The sequence below is a fragment of the Pristis pectinata genome, chromosome 12 (genome assembly GCF_009764475.1).
Source record: "Pristis pectinata isolate sPriPec2 chromosome 12, sPriPec2.1.pri, whole genome shotgun sequence".
In the NCBI taxonomy this organism is placed as follows: Eukaryota; Metazoa; Chordata; class Chondrichthyes; order Rhinopristiformes; family Pristidae; genus Pristis; species Pristis pectinata.
This window is the reverse complement of record NC_067416.1, coordinates 12,722,341-12,737,523: the sequence shown is the minus strand read 5'-3', so window position 1 is coordinate 12,737,523 and position 15,183 is coordinate 12,722,341. Positions and strand designations below refer to the sequence as shown.

Below are 15,183 nucleotides of genomic sequence, written 5' to 3'. Positions count from 1 at the left end.
ACATCACTGGAGTGCAGGTCAACATCATGGATGCACTTAGAAATAGACAGAGCCACTAGTTTAACACTGTTGTACATGACACGCCGCTTTTACTTCCAAAAGCTGGATTCATATAGAATGAAGTCTTTCCTCCATGAAAAGTAAAGTGAGAGTAAAATAAATATACTGGAAATAGTTAGTTAGTCATACTGGATTTTGTGGAGACAGGATAAGATTTCAGCTCTTTCATCACAGTACTGTTCTAATGTATAATAATTACTTTGTAATATACTAAAATGTAGCAGCCATTTGCACACTTATACATTTATATTATTTCTTATAGTTTCTTGTAACGTAGGAAGACCATTCAGCCCATCGACTATGATGACAATGCATCTTCTTTCCCTGTAATTTATTATCTCATACGGCCATTAAAACCCTTGATTCTCTTATCATCCAACTACCTTAGGGCCAATTTACATCAGCCAATTAACTGCCAACCAATATATCTTTGTGATGTTAGTTGAAGAATAAATTTTGCCCAGGATATCAAGGGAAATTGCCTGTTCTTCTTGGATGGTGCTATGGAATGTTTCAGATTCACTAGAACAGCTGTTTTTGACTTGGAGAACTCTCTTTGACTCGGAAATCCATAAATTACTAATATACTGAAGAGTCAGTCAAGATTATGTGCTCAAGTGGATGGGACTATGAGGCACCTATTGTAAAAAATGAGAAAATCTACTGTATGGATATGCTTGCCTCGTTCTTCTAACGTTGGAGCTAGGTAAGTTTTCTGCAGCACAGAGGTTGGCACGTTGTTGCAGCAGATAGTGTTGCTAGCTCACAGCTCCAATGATCTGGGTTTGATCTTGCCCTCTGGTACTACCTGTGCAGGAGTTTGCATGCTCTCCAAGTGAATATGTAGATTTTCCCCAGCTGCTCCGGTTTCCTCTACATTCCACAGACGTGCTGTTGGTAATAATTGGCCAACCTAAGTCACCCCGTGTAGGTGGATAGTAGGAGAAACAGAGAGGAAGTTGTGGGCACCTGAGAGTCAATAAGTTTATGAGAAACAAGTGAGAGAATGGGATTGATGGCATTGCTCTGATGCTGGCATAGACCCGGGATGGGCCAAATGGCCCCCATGGCCATAAAAAAACGAGAAATTCATTGTAAAAGGAACTTTATTTGTGCCAAACTGAATGTAAAAGTGGGAAAAAAATTCAGTTTCATCTTGCATTAATTTTCCTCGGCTTAATGAAAAAAATTATGTTAAACATTTTATACAGCTGTAACAGAAAATATCTTACATTGAACAAGTAATAAACTTGTAAGTTTGTCATCAGATGTTAAACTCTTTGCTGTTGAGGTGTTAACCAAGTAAACTTAATAAATTAAATTAGTAATTACCAATTATTTTTGCAAAGGTATATTTATCCTTCCATGTATTAGACAGTTGGCATTTTGACAGAAGTAAGTACCTGATATAATCCCCTCCCCCTCCCTACACACACACACACACACACACACACACACCCCTTTCTTTCCAATTTATCCACAGAAAATAGTAGATTGGTAAACTGTACATCAAATCAACTAAATATGCTTGTTACAAAAGAATCATAAAGTTTTCATCAATCTATATCCCATTGAAATAGTGCACATAATATGTACAAACATGTCATCTGGAGCAAACTGAAGCAATTATTTTATGAGAAAGAAGTTATCCGTTCTTAATGCTCCAGTCAAATGACTGGATATTCTTTTCCACAGCAACCTTCTAAACACCTTTAATTCTGGTGACCGATGGGTAGAAATAGGACTTAAGGAATGCAAAGCAGTTTTTCCTTTCTTCGTTGAGTGGAGTGCCCATGACATGACAATACAGGGACAGATAAAGTTCACCCCACATAGGCAAACATTTTACCTCAGAGAGAATCTCAAGGCTTGAAAATACAGCCTTCCAGTTGTAAACAGAGCTTACAGTGGTTGAGCTTGTGGGCAGACAGAAACAACTATTGTTTTATTGTTCACGTTATGAAATTGTCTCAGCAAAAGATACAACTGGGCCTGCTGAAGGTTATTTATAGAATGGCAAAATCTTCTTTCAAGCTTCTTGACCATGTTCAAATTTTAAACACTTGAAGGCTAAATCATTCTCAATCAGTTATTGTACAGCCATGGAAGCAGCAGGGCACAATCATTGTTATATTCTTGTAAAGTGCTTCCAGATGACTCCCTTGAGATTGGATTGAGAGTGCAAGTGCAGGTCAAGTGTTTCACATCTCAGTGCTCACTTAATTTTCATCCTGTGTCATGACTTCACATATAGCCCATGTTACTCTTTGTCTCCCATCTCTTCTTAGCTTCAAATCTGGAGTGTATTAAAAAAAAAGATACAATGTTAGTTTTTATTTTATCTGGTTCAGAGTAATCTATTTAATTCAAATACTTTTTAAAGTAGGGTGTTGCCACAATCACAACAGAGGAAATGGTTATATTATCGCTGATCTCTATCTACCAACATCTGACAGAAACCAGCAGGCATGAAGATGCACGAGATTAGTCTGGAGACTCTTCCAATGCCTCCCATCTTTCTTGCCACTGTTTGTATGTTTCTAACTTCTATTCATCAAACAACGGTGTGAGCTGGTATGAGAATCATGGACTGAAAGCACTATCCTGTCACCCAAGGTATCTAGTGGGTACTCCCGTGTGCTGCACCACCACACCACCTAAAAGTAATGTATTGCACCACTGAAAAATGATCAGGGAAAATATTCTTTCAAGCTGTGACATCCTATGAATTTTCAACAGCTTTTCTTTCTCTAGAACTATTCTGAAGATAGGTTTCAGATGCTGTTCCCACTGAAACTGGTCCAATCACTAATCTTGTGCGCTGCCTGCCACATAATATACTTTCAGAGCATTGTTCACATTGAATCCATAATTATGATTTGTTCAGCTGGCCAATGCACTGTTACTGTGTCATATTTTGCTGTTTCTGCATCTAAGCACTGTTACTTATTTGGCTTGGTTTGTGCAGCACCAGAAAGTGGGAACAAAATGTTTCCAACATGAATCATGGACTAGCTGGTGTCCAGAGGTCACAGAAACAGGAAAAAGAAAGGGAATGACAGAAAGAGTTGGTGCTGAATCAACCTGGAGGCAGAGTTATTTAAGTCCCCTTAATATTGTTAAGATACTGAGTGGCCTACATTGTTATATGCCATATTGATTTTCACATGGTGATTTTTGTTTCAAATTTATGCGTAGCAAGTTATAGTTCAAGTCCTGACAATAATCCACTCTTGCAGCTGTCTGTTTCATTTTCCTGGATGCCCCCTGGATTATGCAGGGGAATAGCAACTTACCCCCAACATTTACTATCCTGAAATTGCTTATTATAGAGCTGGTGTTACATACTGGGGTGTAAGCAAAGAAACACCGTGAGTTGGAAGGGGGTGGTGCTGGTAGAAGTTTTAAGCAAGCAACTTGGTCTATGCAGAAGTCTTAAAATAAAATTGCCCAACAGCTCCACTTTCTTCATATGTTTCGCTGTCTGCAGGATATGCAGGTAAGTTTTCCAACATGTTGGGTCTCTCTATCTAACTGCCTAGCTAACAACTAACTAAACTCATAACATGTTGTTAAGCAAATGACTACATTAACTTCCACTGTGATTTGATCCCGTGACAAGAGACGTGTGAAGCAAACATCTTAAGGGCCTGCCTGGAATTTGTTAAAACAAAAAGGAACTAGAAATCTTAACATGTTTTAACATAACATAGAAATTTCAGATAACTTTTTTCTCCCAATTCTAAAACAAGTCATAACATATTGTGTACATTTTCAGGTTTATGATAAATGACCCAGATTTTCCTGTCAAAATACTAATGCGCTAGAAGAGATTTATGTGCAAATGGTATGGCAACTTCAGAGGTGGAGAAAGGGAGGGCTTAAGTCAGGTATTCAAGAGTTGCTGTTCACTTTGTATTAGTTTCATGAAGATGGATCTCGATCTTTGGACACCATTAAAATGGGATTGAGTAGGTTGAATCTGAGGTATTACATGGCAGGTATGAACTAAATTCACCATTTGGTTAAATCTTGCCTATTTCTATTCAAAGCTTTCTTTATGACAATAGAGATTAATTACAGCCAAACAATCTTGATGAAACTGAAAATTTAACTTCCAAATGTGGAATCTCAATCTTTTGTTGTAATTAAGTGAGATTTAGAAAATCCACTTCTTATCTCTTTGACCTTTTCCCTGTATATATGTCCCATTTTGTGGCTAATTTGACATTAAACTTCCTTTTTGGTCCTTGCACATTTTGTTTCCGAACCCTTCAGTCTGGACTATCCAAGAAGAAACGGAGTTGCTTATCCTCGGGCTCAAGGTGCCGGGCTTCTCTTTGTAATGACATTATTAGCTCTAATTTTTACTTCCAGTGTTTTCTTGGTAAAAAAAAAAACTTACAATCTGAATCTGCAAGGCCAAGTCTACCTAACATTGGATACTCCTGATCTTTCATTGCAAACTGAGTTCCTCCAGCTTTTCTGACCTGCTGAGTTCCTCCAGCATTTTGTGTGTTGCTATAACTCAAAATACAGTCCCTGGATCCTTCTCTATAGTTAATTTTGTAATCATGGCATCCTGTACAATCCCAGGCTTCAACCCCATATTATAGAGAAAGAATCATTTACAGCATCAAGGAAGTAAGAGGTGCTTGGTAATCAAACAGTTTATTTGGGGAGAGAAGTTTCTGGAAACAGTTTGGTTGTCGAGAAAAACAGCAGTGGATTTACACCGTATATCAGTACAATTGATGAAACTTCACTGCATGTTTATTCCTGTATGCTTAAAAGTTCCTCTCATCTTTTCAACTTTTATCACATTCAAATATTTTTCATTCAATTTTACTAAACTTTATTTTAAAACAGTAAATACATTATATTATTAAAAATAAGATATTCAATATATGCTTCAAGGCACCAATACATCTGAGTAACAAGGCAGATACAATTTGGCTTGACATTTACCATATCATATACTAAAGGCTGTAACACATAACCAGATCTCTGTTATATATAGGGCAATGGAAATTCTTATCATATTAACCCTTACAGAACTGACATCATCAGCAGATTCTGTATCCCCCAAGCACTGAGATTAATATTTCAGTACGTAATCATCTAGCCCATGAATCATCTATCATTAGAAAAGATCTGGCTATCAATTTTTCTTCTCGGTATTCTTCAAATGTCTCTCGGCTTGCATGAAGACATGCTCACAGATAGGTGAACAGGCAGTATTTTTCCAAGTGCCAATTATCCATTTTTAACAGTGGGCAGCAAATGTCCAGCAGGCTGCTGGGCTGCAGACTGAGCCACACCAAAGCTGTACCATGATCTCATCCGATGTGCACAGAACTGCAGTTCCAGTAAAGGGGGTCGCAGGGGGGAGGGGAGGTTCCTTAGTAATCAGGAACACGAACCAAAAGCATTAAAGCATTGCCCTTGTATGTGGCTCAGCTAAAGTTAACCAACCATCTCTGTATAAAAAATGGAAAGCTGTGTATTTCTTAACTGAAGACACAAGAGACTGCAGATGCTGGAAATCTGGAGCAACACTCAAAATGCTGGAGGAGCTCAGCAGATCAGGCAGCATCAATGGAGGGAAATGGACAGTCGACATTTCGGGTCGAGACCCTTCATCCGGACTGGAAAGAAAGTGGATAGATAGCTGGTACATATGGTGGGGGGGTGGGGGGAAGGGATGGAGCAACAGCTGGTGGGTGATAGGTGGATCCAGGTGAGGGGGGTGATAGGCAAGTGAGGGAGGGAGAGAGTGGGAGTGATGTGATAAGTGGAAGTGGAGTCTGATAGGAGAGGGCGGTGGACCATGGAAATAAAGGGAAGGAGGTGAGGAGGGGAAATGGAGGAGGATGGGCAGATCAGAGGGAAAAGGGAAGGGGTGATGGGGCTGGTGGGATAAGGGAAGGGGGGGCAAAGGGGAATGGTTACTGGAAGTTAGGGAAATCGATGTTGATGCCGTTAGGTTGGAGAATACTGGGGCAGAATATGAGGTGCTGTTCCTCTACTCTGCACCAAGCCTCAACTTGGCAGTAGAGGAGGCCGTAGACAGACATGTCGGTGTGGGAATGGGAAGTGGAGTTAAAATGGCTGGCCACTGGGAGGTCCTGGATGGTATGGCAGATGGAGCGAAGGTGCTTGATGTAGTGATCCTCCGACTTGCATCAGGTCTCACCGATGTAGAGGAGGCCACACTGGGAACACTGGATGCAATAAATGACACTGATGGATTCACACGTGAAGCACTGCCTCACCTGGAAGGACTGTTTAGGGCCCTGGGTGGTGGTGAGGGAGGAGGTGTAGGGACAGGTGTAGCACTTAGCATGGGTGCAAGGATAAGTGCCTGGAGGGGGATTAGTGGGAAGGAACGAGTGGACAAGGGAGTTTTGGAGAGAGCGATCCCTGTGGAAAGCGAAGAGGGAAAGGGAGGGGAAGAGGTGCCTGCTGGTGGGATCCCGTCAGAGATGGCGCAAGTTGTGGAGAATGATGTGTTGGATGCGTAGGCTTGTGGAGTGATAGGTGAAGACCAGGGGAACTCTATCCCTGTTACGTTGGGAGGGGTTGGGGATGGGGTGAGGGCAGCCGCATGGGAAATAGAAGAGATGCGGGTGAGGGCTGAATCGATAGCAGTAGTTTTCTGAAAAACAAAAGAGGTCATCTTGGATGTCCTGGAGTAGAAAGCCCCATGAGAACAGACTGGAAATGGAATTGGTTTATTATTGTCACATGTACTGAGGTACAATGAAAAACTTGTCTTACATACCGTTCATACAGATCAATTCATTACACAATGCATCGAGGTAGTACAAGGTAAAAGAATAACAGAATGCAGAATAAAGTGTCACAGTTACAGAGAAAGTGCAGTGCAGGTAGGCAATAAAGTGCAAGGTCATAACGAGGTAGATTGTGAGATCAAGAGTCCATCTTATTGTACTAGGGAACTGTTCAGTAGTCTTATACCAGCGGGGTAGAAGCTGCCCTTGAGCCTGGTGGTACGTGCTTTCAGGATTTTATATCTTCTGCCTGATGGGAGAGGGGAGAAGAGAGAATGTCTGGGGTGGGTGGGGTCTGATTATGCTGGCTGCTTTACCGAGGCAATGAGAATTATAGACAGAGTCCATGGAAGGAGGCTGGTTTCCATGATATGCCGAGCTGTGTCAACAACTCTGCAGTTTCTTGCAGTCATGGGCAGAGCAGTTGCTATACCATGCAACTGATGCGGCGGAGACGGAGGAACTGAGAGAAGGGAATGGCATCCTTGCAAGTGACAGGGTGGGAAGAGGTGTAGTTGAGGTAACTGTGGGAATCAGTGGGTTTGTAGAAGATGTTAGTGGATAATCTGTCTCCCGAGATGGAGGCAGAGAGATCAAGAAAGGGGAGAGAGGTGTCGGAGATGGACCACGTGAATCTGAGAACGGGGTGGAAGCTGATACGAAGTTGATGAAAGTGACGAGCTCTGCACGGGTGCTGGAAGCAGCACCAATGCAGTCGTCAATGTAGCAGAGAAAGAGTTGGGGAGCTTTGCCAGTGTAGGTTTGGAACATGGACTGTTCCACGTAGCCAACGAAAAGGCAGGCACAGCTGGGGCCCCTGCGAGTGCCCATGTCTATACCTTTGGTCTGGAGAAAGTGGGAGGAGCTGAAAGAAAAGTCATTGAGGGTGAGTACCAGTTCTGCCAGATGGAGGAAGGTGGCAGTGGAGGGGAACTGGTTGGGTCTGTTTTCGAGAAGGAATCAGAGAGCCCTGAGGCTTTCCTGATGGGGGACAGAAGTGTACAGGGACTGGACATCCATGGTGAAAATAAGGCAGTTGGGGACAGGGAATTAAAAGTTGTTGAAGTGGTGTAGAGCATGTGAAGTGTCACGAATGTAGGTGGGGAAAGGACTGAACCAAAGGGGAGAAGATGAAGTAGAGATACGAGGATATGAGTTCAGCGGGGCAGGAGCAGGCAGAGACAATGGGCCTACTGGAGCAGTTTGGTTCGGGGATCTTGGTGGGTAGGAGGTAGAAACAGGCAGTGCAGGGTTGGGGAACAATGAGGTTGGAGGCTGTAGAGGGGAGGTTTCCAGAGGTGACAGGGCGGGGATGGTGTGGGAGAAAATGGCCTGATACTTCTCAGTGGGATCCTGGTACAGTGGAGATCAGTCTGCCAGATTACAATGGCACCGCCCTTGTCTGATGGTGAGGTTGGGATTCCTGCGGAGAGAGTGGAGGGCGGTGCGTTCAGAGAGGTCGAGGTTGAGCAGGTGGGGGAGTAGTGAAGTTAAGATGGTTAATGTCTCGTCAGCAGTTAGAGGTGAAAAGATCCAGAGCAGGCAAAAGGCCAGAGCGGGTTTTTTAAATGATGAGAGATTTGCAAATTTTGGTGTTCATAGCAACTTGGGTGTCTGTATCCAGGACGACTGAAAATTAACAGGCTCAGCAAACAATTGGGAAGGTAAATGGAATGCTAGCCTTTACTACGAGAGGATGTGAGCATAAGAGCAGAAATATCTGCTCTTATACAGGGCCCCGGTGAATGTATCCTATGTCTGGAATATTGTGTACAAGTCTTGTCCCCTGCCCAAAGAAGGATAAGAACACAAGAAATAGGAATCAAAGTAAGTCACCAGCCCTCCCAGCCTATTCCTGCACTATCACAATATCTCTCGATTCCCTTAATATCCCGACGTCTATCCCTTTCTGTTCTGCATGAACTCAATGACTGAGTTTCGAAAGCCCTCCAGCGTACAGAATTCCAAACATTCATCATAATCAGAGTGATGAAATTTCTCCTCATCTCAGTCGTGAACAGCATGCTCCTTATTCTGAGCCTGTGACCTGATTCCAGATTCCAGCCAGGGGAAACATCTTCCCTGTATCCAGCCTATCAGTCCCAGTAAGAATTTTCTGAGTTTCAGGAAGATCTCCTCTAGAGAATATGTGATTAATCTATTCTATCTTTCCTCAGATACTCTCCTTCCCTGGCACCAGTCTAGGGAATCCTTGCTGTGCACCCTCTCTGCAAGTACATTCTTTCTTTTGTAAGGACACCAGAACTGTGCACAATACGCCAGATGCCGTCTCATCAAGGTCTGATACAATTGCAGTAACGTTTCCTAATGCCTTTATTAAAATCTTTTCATAATAAAGGCTAACATACCATTTACCGTCCTTATCACTTGTTGTGCCTGTATGTTGGTTTTCAGTGACTTGTGTACAAGTACACCTAGGTCTCTTTCTACATCAACACTACTCAAACGCTCACCATTTAAAAAACAATACACTGCTTTTCTATTATGTGCATGGAAGTGGATAACCTTACATTTTTCCACATTATATTCCATTTGCTGTATTCTTGCCCACTCACTCAGATTTTCTGCATTCCCTTGAACCTTCTTTACTTCCTCTGCCATAGTCACAGTCCCACCTAGTTCTGCTTCATCAGCAAACTTGGAAATATGATATTTGGTTCCCTGAGCCAAATCATTGATATAGGTTGGGAACAGCTGGGCTCAAGAACTGATTCCTGCAGTACCACACGAGTCACAGCCTATCAACCTGAGAAGGGTATATTTGCGATGGTGGGAGAACTGTGAAAGTTCACCAGAGTGATTCCTGGGAAGGCAGGTGTGTCGCCCGAGAAGAAATTAAGCAGAGTGGGCTTACATTTCCTTGAGTATAGAAGAATGGAGGGTGATCTCACTGAAATGTACGAACTTCTTGCAGGGCTTGACAGGAAGCTGCAAAGTAGATGTTTCCCCAGGCTGGAATGCTTAGATTCAGTGATCAGTCTCAAAATAAGGCATCAGCCATTCAGGACGCAGATGAGAAATTCTTAACCCAGAGGAATGTGAATTTTTGGAATTATCCAAGGGGGCTACAGAGGCTCAGTCGGAGAATATTTAAGACTGAGAGTGATACATTTTAAATATAAAGGGAATAAGTAGATATCAGCAGGTATGGGGACGTGTCAGTGAGGTAAAAGATCAGCCATGATCTTATTGAAAGGCAGAGGTGGTATGTGAGGTCTACTCATTTTCTATATCTTATGTTCAGTTTTCCACTGATTAAATTACTACGCAACGAGGGAATACTTCAAATCATTACTTCTATTATTTCTAGCTCCTGTCCTGTTCCAGCTTCATTATCCATTATCCTGATCATCTTGTAGTGCATATTTCCTTCTGTGTCCATTAAATCACTTATTATGTAGAACTGTACTTTTGCTAAATTTATCCAGTTCCTCTGACTTCATAATTTAAATTTAAAACCAGAATAATCTCATTCCCAATTGGCTGGAACATTGATTCAAAGTTGATTTTTCAACCAGACAGGGAAGCAACTATTAATGTTTGCTGATTGCCTCAATAGATTGAAACGTCAATTTGACATCATCTTTGGACAAGAGCAATCTTAATAGAAAATGCAGACAGATATTATAATCAGTGATCCATCATGATGCTGTGTTAAAATCAGTTACAGATTTCATAGGTGATGCTCCAAACTTAAGCTGTGTTTGAAACTTAATTGTGCAAGACAATTCATTGCTGAAAAGTCATTTAAAACAAGCATTTAATCCATTATACTGTAGTTAAATGGGAATGAATAATTCATACAGAATAAAAACATCCATAGAACTTTTCACAAACTTGAGGCATCCCAAAGCATTTTACAGTCATTCAAACACTTATTGAAGTGTTGTCCCTGTTGTAATGTAGTGAATTTGGCAGCCAATTTATGCACATGCTTTACAAATAGCATTGTGATACTGAGCAGATAATCTGCACACTTTTTTTAAAATGATGTTGATTGTGGGATAAATATTGGTCAGGAAAGTGGGAGACCTTGTGCTCTTTTTCCCTTCTTTGCAATAGTGCCATCAAATATTTTCTATCCACCTGAGAGAGTAGATGACCCTCAGTTTAATGTTTCAACCAAATCTCAACACTTCTGACAGTGTAGAACTGGTGGGATAATCCAGTTTTTAATACTTAAGTTTTTGTAGGACTTGAACACCAAAAACTTCTTGACTATTAAAGTTTTACCTTGTTGCCTGCCTCAACAGATTGACCTGTCAAACTCATGACACAATTGTTGATCCGCAACAGCAACTTTAGTCAATGGAATGGACAAACAAACATTACAAACAGAAAGTGCATCAAAAAGTTACAGATTTAAACAGGTAATGCTTCAAGCTTAAACTGTGCTTAAACTGTTAATCATACAAAGCTGTCATGGCTGAAAATCACTCAAACTAAAGTAGTTGCCATATAACAAACCTAGCACTGCAAAAGTTCAATTTTATTGAACACCATGTTAGTAATTGATCCTTATAAAAATATCACCTAAGCTTTCTCTGGGAGATTAATTAATTATCAGGTCATTGCCAGACAGCAGCTTGGAACAGTGTTGATTACAGTTCCCAGTGTGTGACAGCCAGAAGCCAAATGATATTTCTAGAAGTTCTGGAAACACTACCCAGCAATGCCTACATCAGTTAACAAATAAATTACCTCCCAAGCATCCTGCTCTACCCTTTAGCCTAAATTGTGTTGCTCATTTTATTCAAATTCAACAAGAAGCTGATCGTTAACATTTGACTCACCCCCATGCAAGTTGCTTCTTCTTTAGGGCCTGCTGAGAAGCTTCAGCCTCTTGTTTGGCTTTTGCAAAATCACGACAATCGACAGCCTTTGCAATCTGCACACCCAGCTGTTGAAAGACCAAAGACCAAGGAAGAGTTAAATACACGGCAGGCACGATAGTGTAGCGGTTAGCGTAACGCTTTACAGCATCAGCGACCCGGGTTCAATTCCAGCCACTGTCTGTAAGGAGTTTGTATGTTCTCCCCGTGTCTGCGTGGGTCTCCTCCTGGTGCTCCGGTTTCCTCCCACATTCCAAAGATGTACAGGTTAGGAAGTTGTGGGCATGCTATGTTGGTGCTGGAAGCGTGGCAACACTTGCGGGCTGCCCCCAGAACTACGCAAAACATGCATTTCACTGTGTGTTTCGATGTACATTCGACTAATAAAGATATCTTATCTTATTCCAATGTTGCACATTTGCTTTCTTGTTACCTGGCATATAAATAAGAAAGTTGGGAATGTTTTATGGTCAATTTGTGCCATCAGCAAAATGATTATAAAATGGTCCCAGTATTTTTTTTGCCTTTGTTCACATCTATTCACAGTGAAATTCATGAAGTGGTTGCAAATAAATCAACGTAAAAAGAGCTGAATATTTTCAGTCCTAAAAAATTCTTGCTGAAGTGCAAATTGTACATAGATATTTAACAGAATTACATTATTGCCAAAGGCATAACCTGCCAAACCATTAAACTGAAGAGTCAGCATTCCTCCGTTTCAACAAATATTTTCCTTCTCTGGTAATTTAGGGGAGAGGGAAGAGAAGAAGGAAACCATAATAAGTTGAAAGCTATGAATGCAACAGTGAAACAATTTTTTAAAACCACAAGATTTGTCCCAGGCTGCTCTTCCGAATGACCTGCAGTCTTACATTTTCAGTAGATTATGGTCCAGCCCTTGTTGGGGTTGCTGTCCTAACATTTCAAGCTACTCACCCCTCCTGACTGTTTTCCATACCTTTCTGTTGATATCATTTAACTTAGCTCACATGCTGTTTTCTTCTTTCTAGTTTGCCCCAAGTTATATATTCTCATTTTTTATATTTGTTCTCAAGTTGAGGGTTTACTGGCAAGGCATGAAGTGGTGGTCAGGATAGTGGTTTGGGGATGGTGGTGTTTGGGGGGGGGGCTTGACCTTCTCTGAAAACTGCTATACCTTTGTGGTAATGATGCTTTCCACATGCAGCACAGGGAGTGCATTTCCCTCTTTCTTTATGACATAGAATGAGGCCATTTCAGCCCATTGTGCCCAAGCTACTGGTTACATCACGGCCTGGTACGGCAATGCCAACGCACAGGAATCCAAGAGGCTACAGAGAGTGGTGGACTCAGCGAGTTCCAACAAGGGCACAGCTCTCCCCACCATCGAGGACATCTACAAGAGGCGATGTCTCAGAAAGGTAACATCCTTCATAAGGACCCCGATCATCCGGGCCATGCCCTCTTCTCCATGCTGCCATCAGGCAGGAGGTACAGGAGGCTGAAGACCCACACCTCAAGGTTCAACAACAGCTTCTTCTCCATTGCCATCAGGTTCTTGAACCCACCTGAAAAACTCTAATTCTACCTCGGACTGTATTTCCCTCAACTTGCACTAATGTCATTATGTTTATTTTTGTTTATTTTGTTGTGTAAGTTATGTATAATTTATGTTAATTTAAGTTTATGTAATTTATTTTTGTCATGTTTGTAACGTTCTGTGCTGCTGCTGCTGCAAAAAGCACATTTTCATGGCATTTATACCCTCGGTATGTATACCCATGGCAATAAACTTGAACTTGAATTTTCTTTGTAATCTATTCTCCACATATTCCCATCTGGAGATAGGCAAGTTACTCTGGTGTCTTTGGAACATGGAAGGAAACTGGAGTACCTGGGGTTAACCCACGTAATCACAGAGAGAATGTGCAAAATCCACACAGACAGTGTCAGAGGTCAGCATTGAACCTGGGTCACTGGCGGTGCAAGACTGTGCCATGACATTGCTAACATTTTTAATGTGTCAACAAACCATCTGGAATAAACACTGTACTTCTCTTCTGCCCTCCCAAAGGCTCTGGCCCAGATTACTAGGGTACCGTGTATCTTGCAGTAGCACATTTGAAGGGTCACGCTTTATGTAAGACTGGGCCATATCTAACAGGCTACGAGACCAGCTGTGAAGAACTATTCACAATCAACATGCATACATTTACAAACTTTTAGGAGGAATCAGTCAGTTTCACAAACCCTTCTGGAGTTCTTCCTGCCTCAGCCAGAAGGACTGAAGCCAACTGGGTCGCTCCAAGTGCTCTTTGCTTGAGCCAGAAAAATCAGAGTTTAAACTTGGCTTGTGTGTTTTTTAACCAAGCTATTAAAAAGACATCATCTTTTCTTCTGGCACTTAGTTCTTCCAGCTCCCTAGATTGTTTCTCAGTAGTCTCTGCTCAGTTGTTTTTCCAACAACGGATGTTTAGATTTTCACTACTTTTCCCTCTTCCAGGTTGTCCCAGGCCGTGCACCTTTGTTCACTGGTATGTGACAGATTACTTCATTTCTATCATCGGCACTCTCTAGCTGGCTGTCAGATGCATGAGGTTAACCTGGGGTAACTCCCTATATAATTGGAAATCAACTGGCATCTTTGTACCTGACTTTGAATACTTAGTGAAACTTAATTGCATGCACAAACCTGTTTACACAACCTATAGCTATTAATGTCTCTGTCATGAAATTGCCCCTCCTTCTTTCTGCAATCCATATCAGCCTTATAACTCTCCCACAAATCCCATTCCTCCACTGTTTAGGCACTGATCAAGCTTTTGGCTACTGTACCTAATATCTGCTTCTTTTGCTCAGCTGTCTGAGTAATTCTCTGTAAAGTACCCTCAGATGTTTGACTTTATTAAAGGCATTATACAAGTCCTAAATGTTTATAATTGGCAGATATCTACATGCTGTCAGCCCATCGCTCAATTGGTGGAACTCCCACCTCTGCATCAGATGATGGATTCAGAGTTGTGCATAAGATTCAAGGCTGACACGCCAGAGTTATCTATCACATGAATTATTAAACTGAGGCCTCATCTCCACTCTAAAGTAGAAATATCTTGTGGCACATTTTCAAAGAAGAGCAGGGGAGTTATCCCCGATGTCTTGATATACCAATATTTACTTTGCAATCAACATCATATTGCTGCTTATGAACACTCAGGTCCACAAATGGGTAGCATTAGCATGTTGCTAAATGAAATGATTGAAGGGGTTGCCGGAAGCACTCAGTTGAATAATTTGAAAGATGAAGATTTTCGATGAATCTCCCTGGATAATTCATTTCTTCCCTTTTTCCCATGAGAAAGCAATTTTGCTTCCTCCTTCCAAACGGTACAGGTCTGAACAAAAGTTCACCAAAGTAGAAAGTTGCATGGATATTCATCCTTCCATCATGATTTAAGAACTAACCATCTATGCTCATGAAGGAATATTATTCATACAAG

The 15,183-nt window shown here is 41.6% G+C and overlaps 1 protein-coding gene across 9 annotated transcripts in view; it reads right to left on the bottom strand.

Moving 5' to 3' along the window:
• Positions 1-1,166: 1,166 nt before the first annotated feature.
• fam204a (family with sequence similarity 204 member A) overlaps positions 1,167-15,183 on the bottom strand; it is a 106,389-nt gene continuing 92,372 nt past the window's right edge. For all 9 annotated transcript variants that reach the window (XM_052027393.1, XM_052027394.1, XM_052027392.1 and 6 more), the window contains 2 exons: positions 11,669-11,775; positions 1,167-2,356 (listed from right to left, as the gene is read on the bottom strand). In XM_052027393.1, coding sequence (XP_051883353.1) covers positions 2,305-2,356; positions 11,669-11,775 — 159 coding nt within the window. In that variant the 3' untranslated portion in view covers positions 1,167-2,304. The remainder of the gene's footprint in view (positions 2,357-11,668; positions 11,776-15,183) is intronic.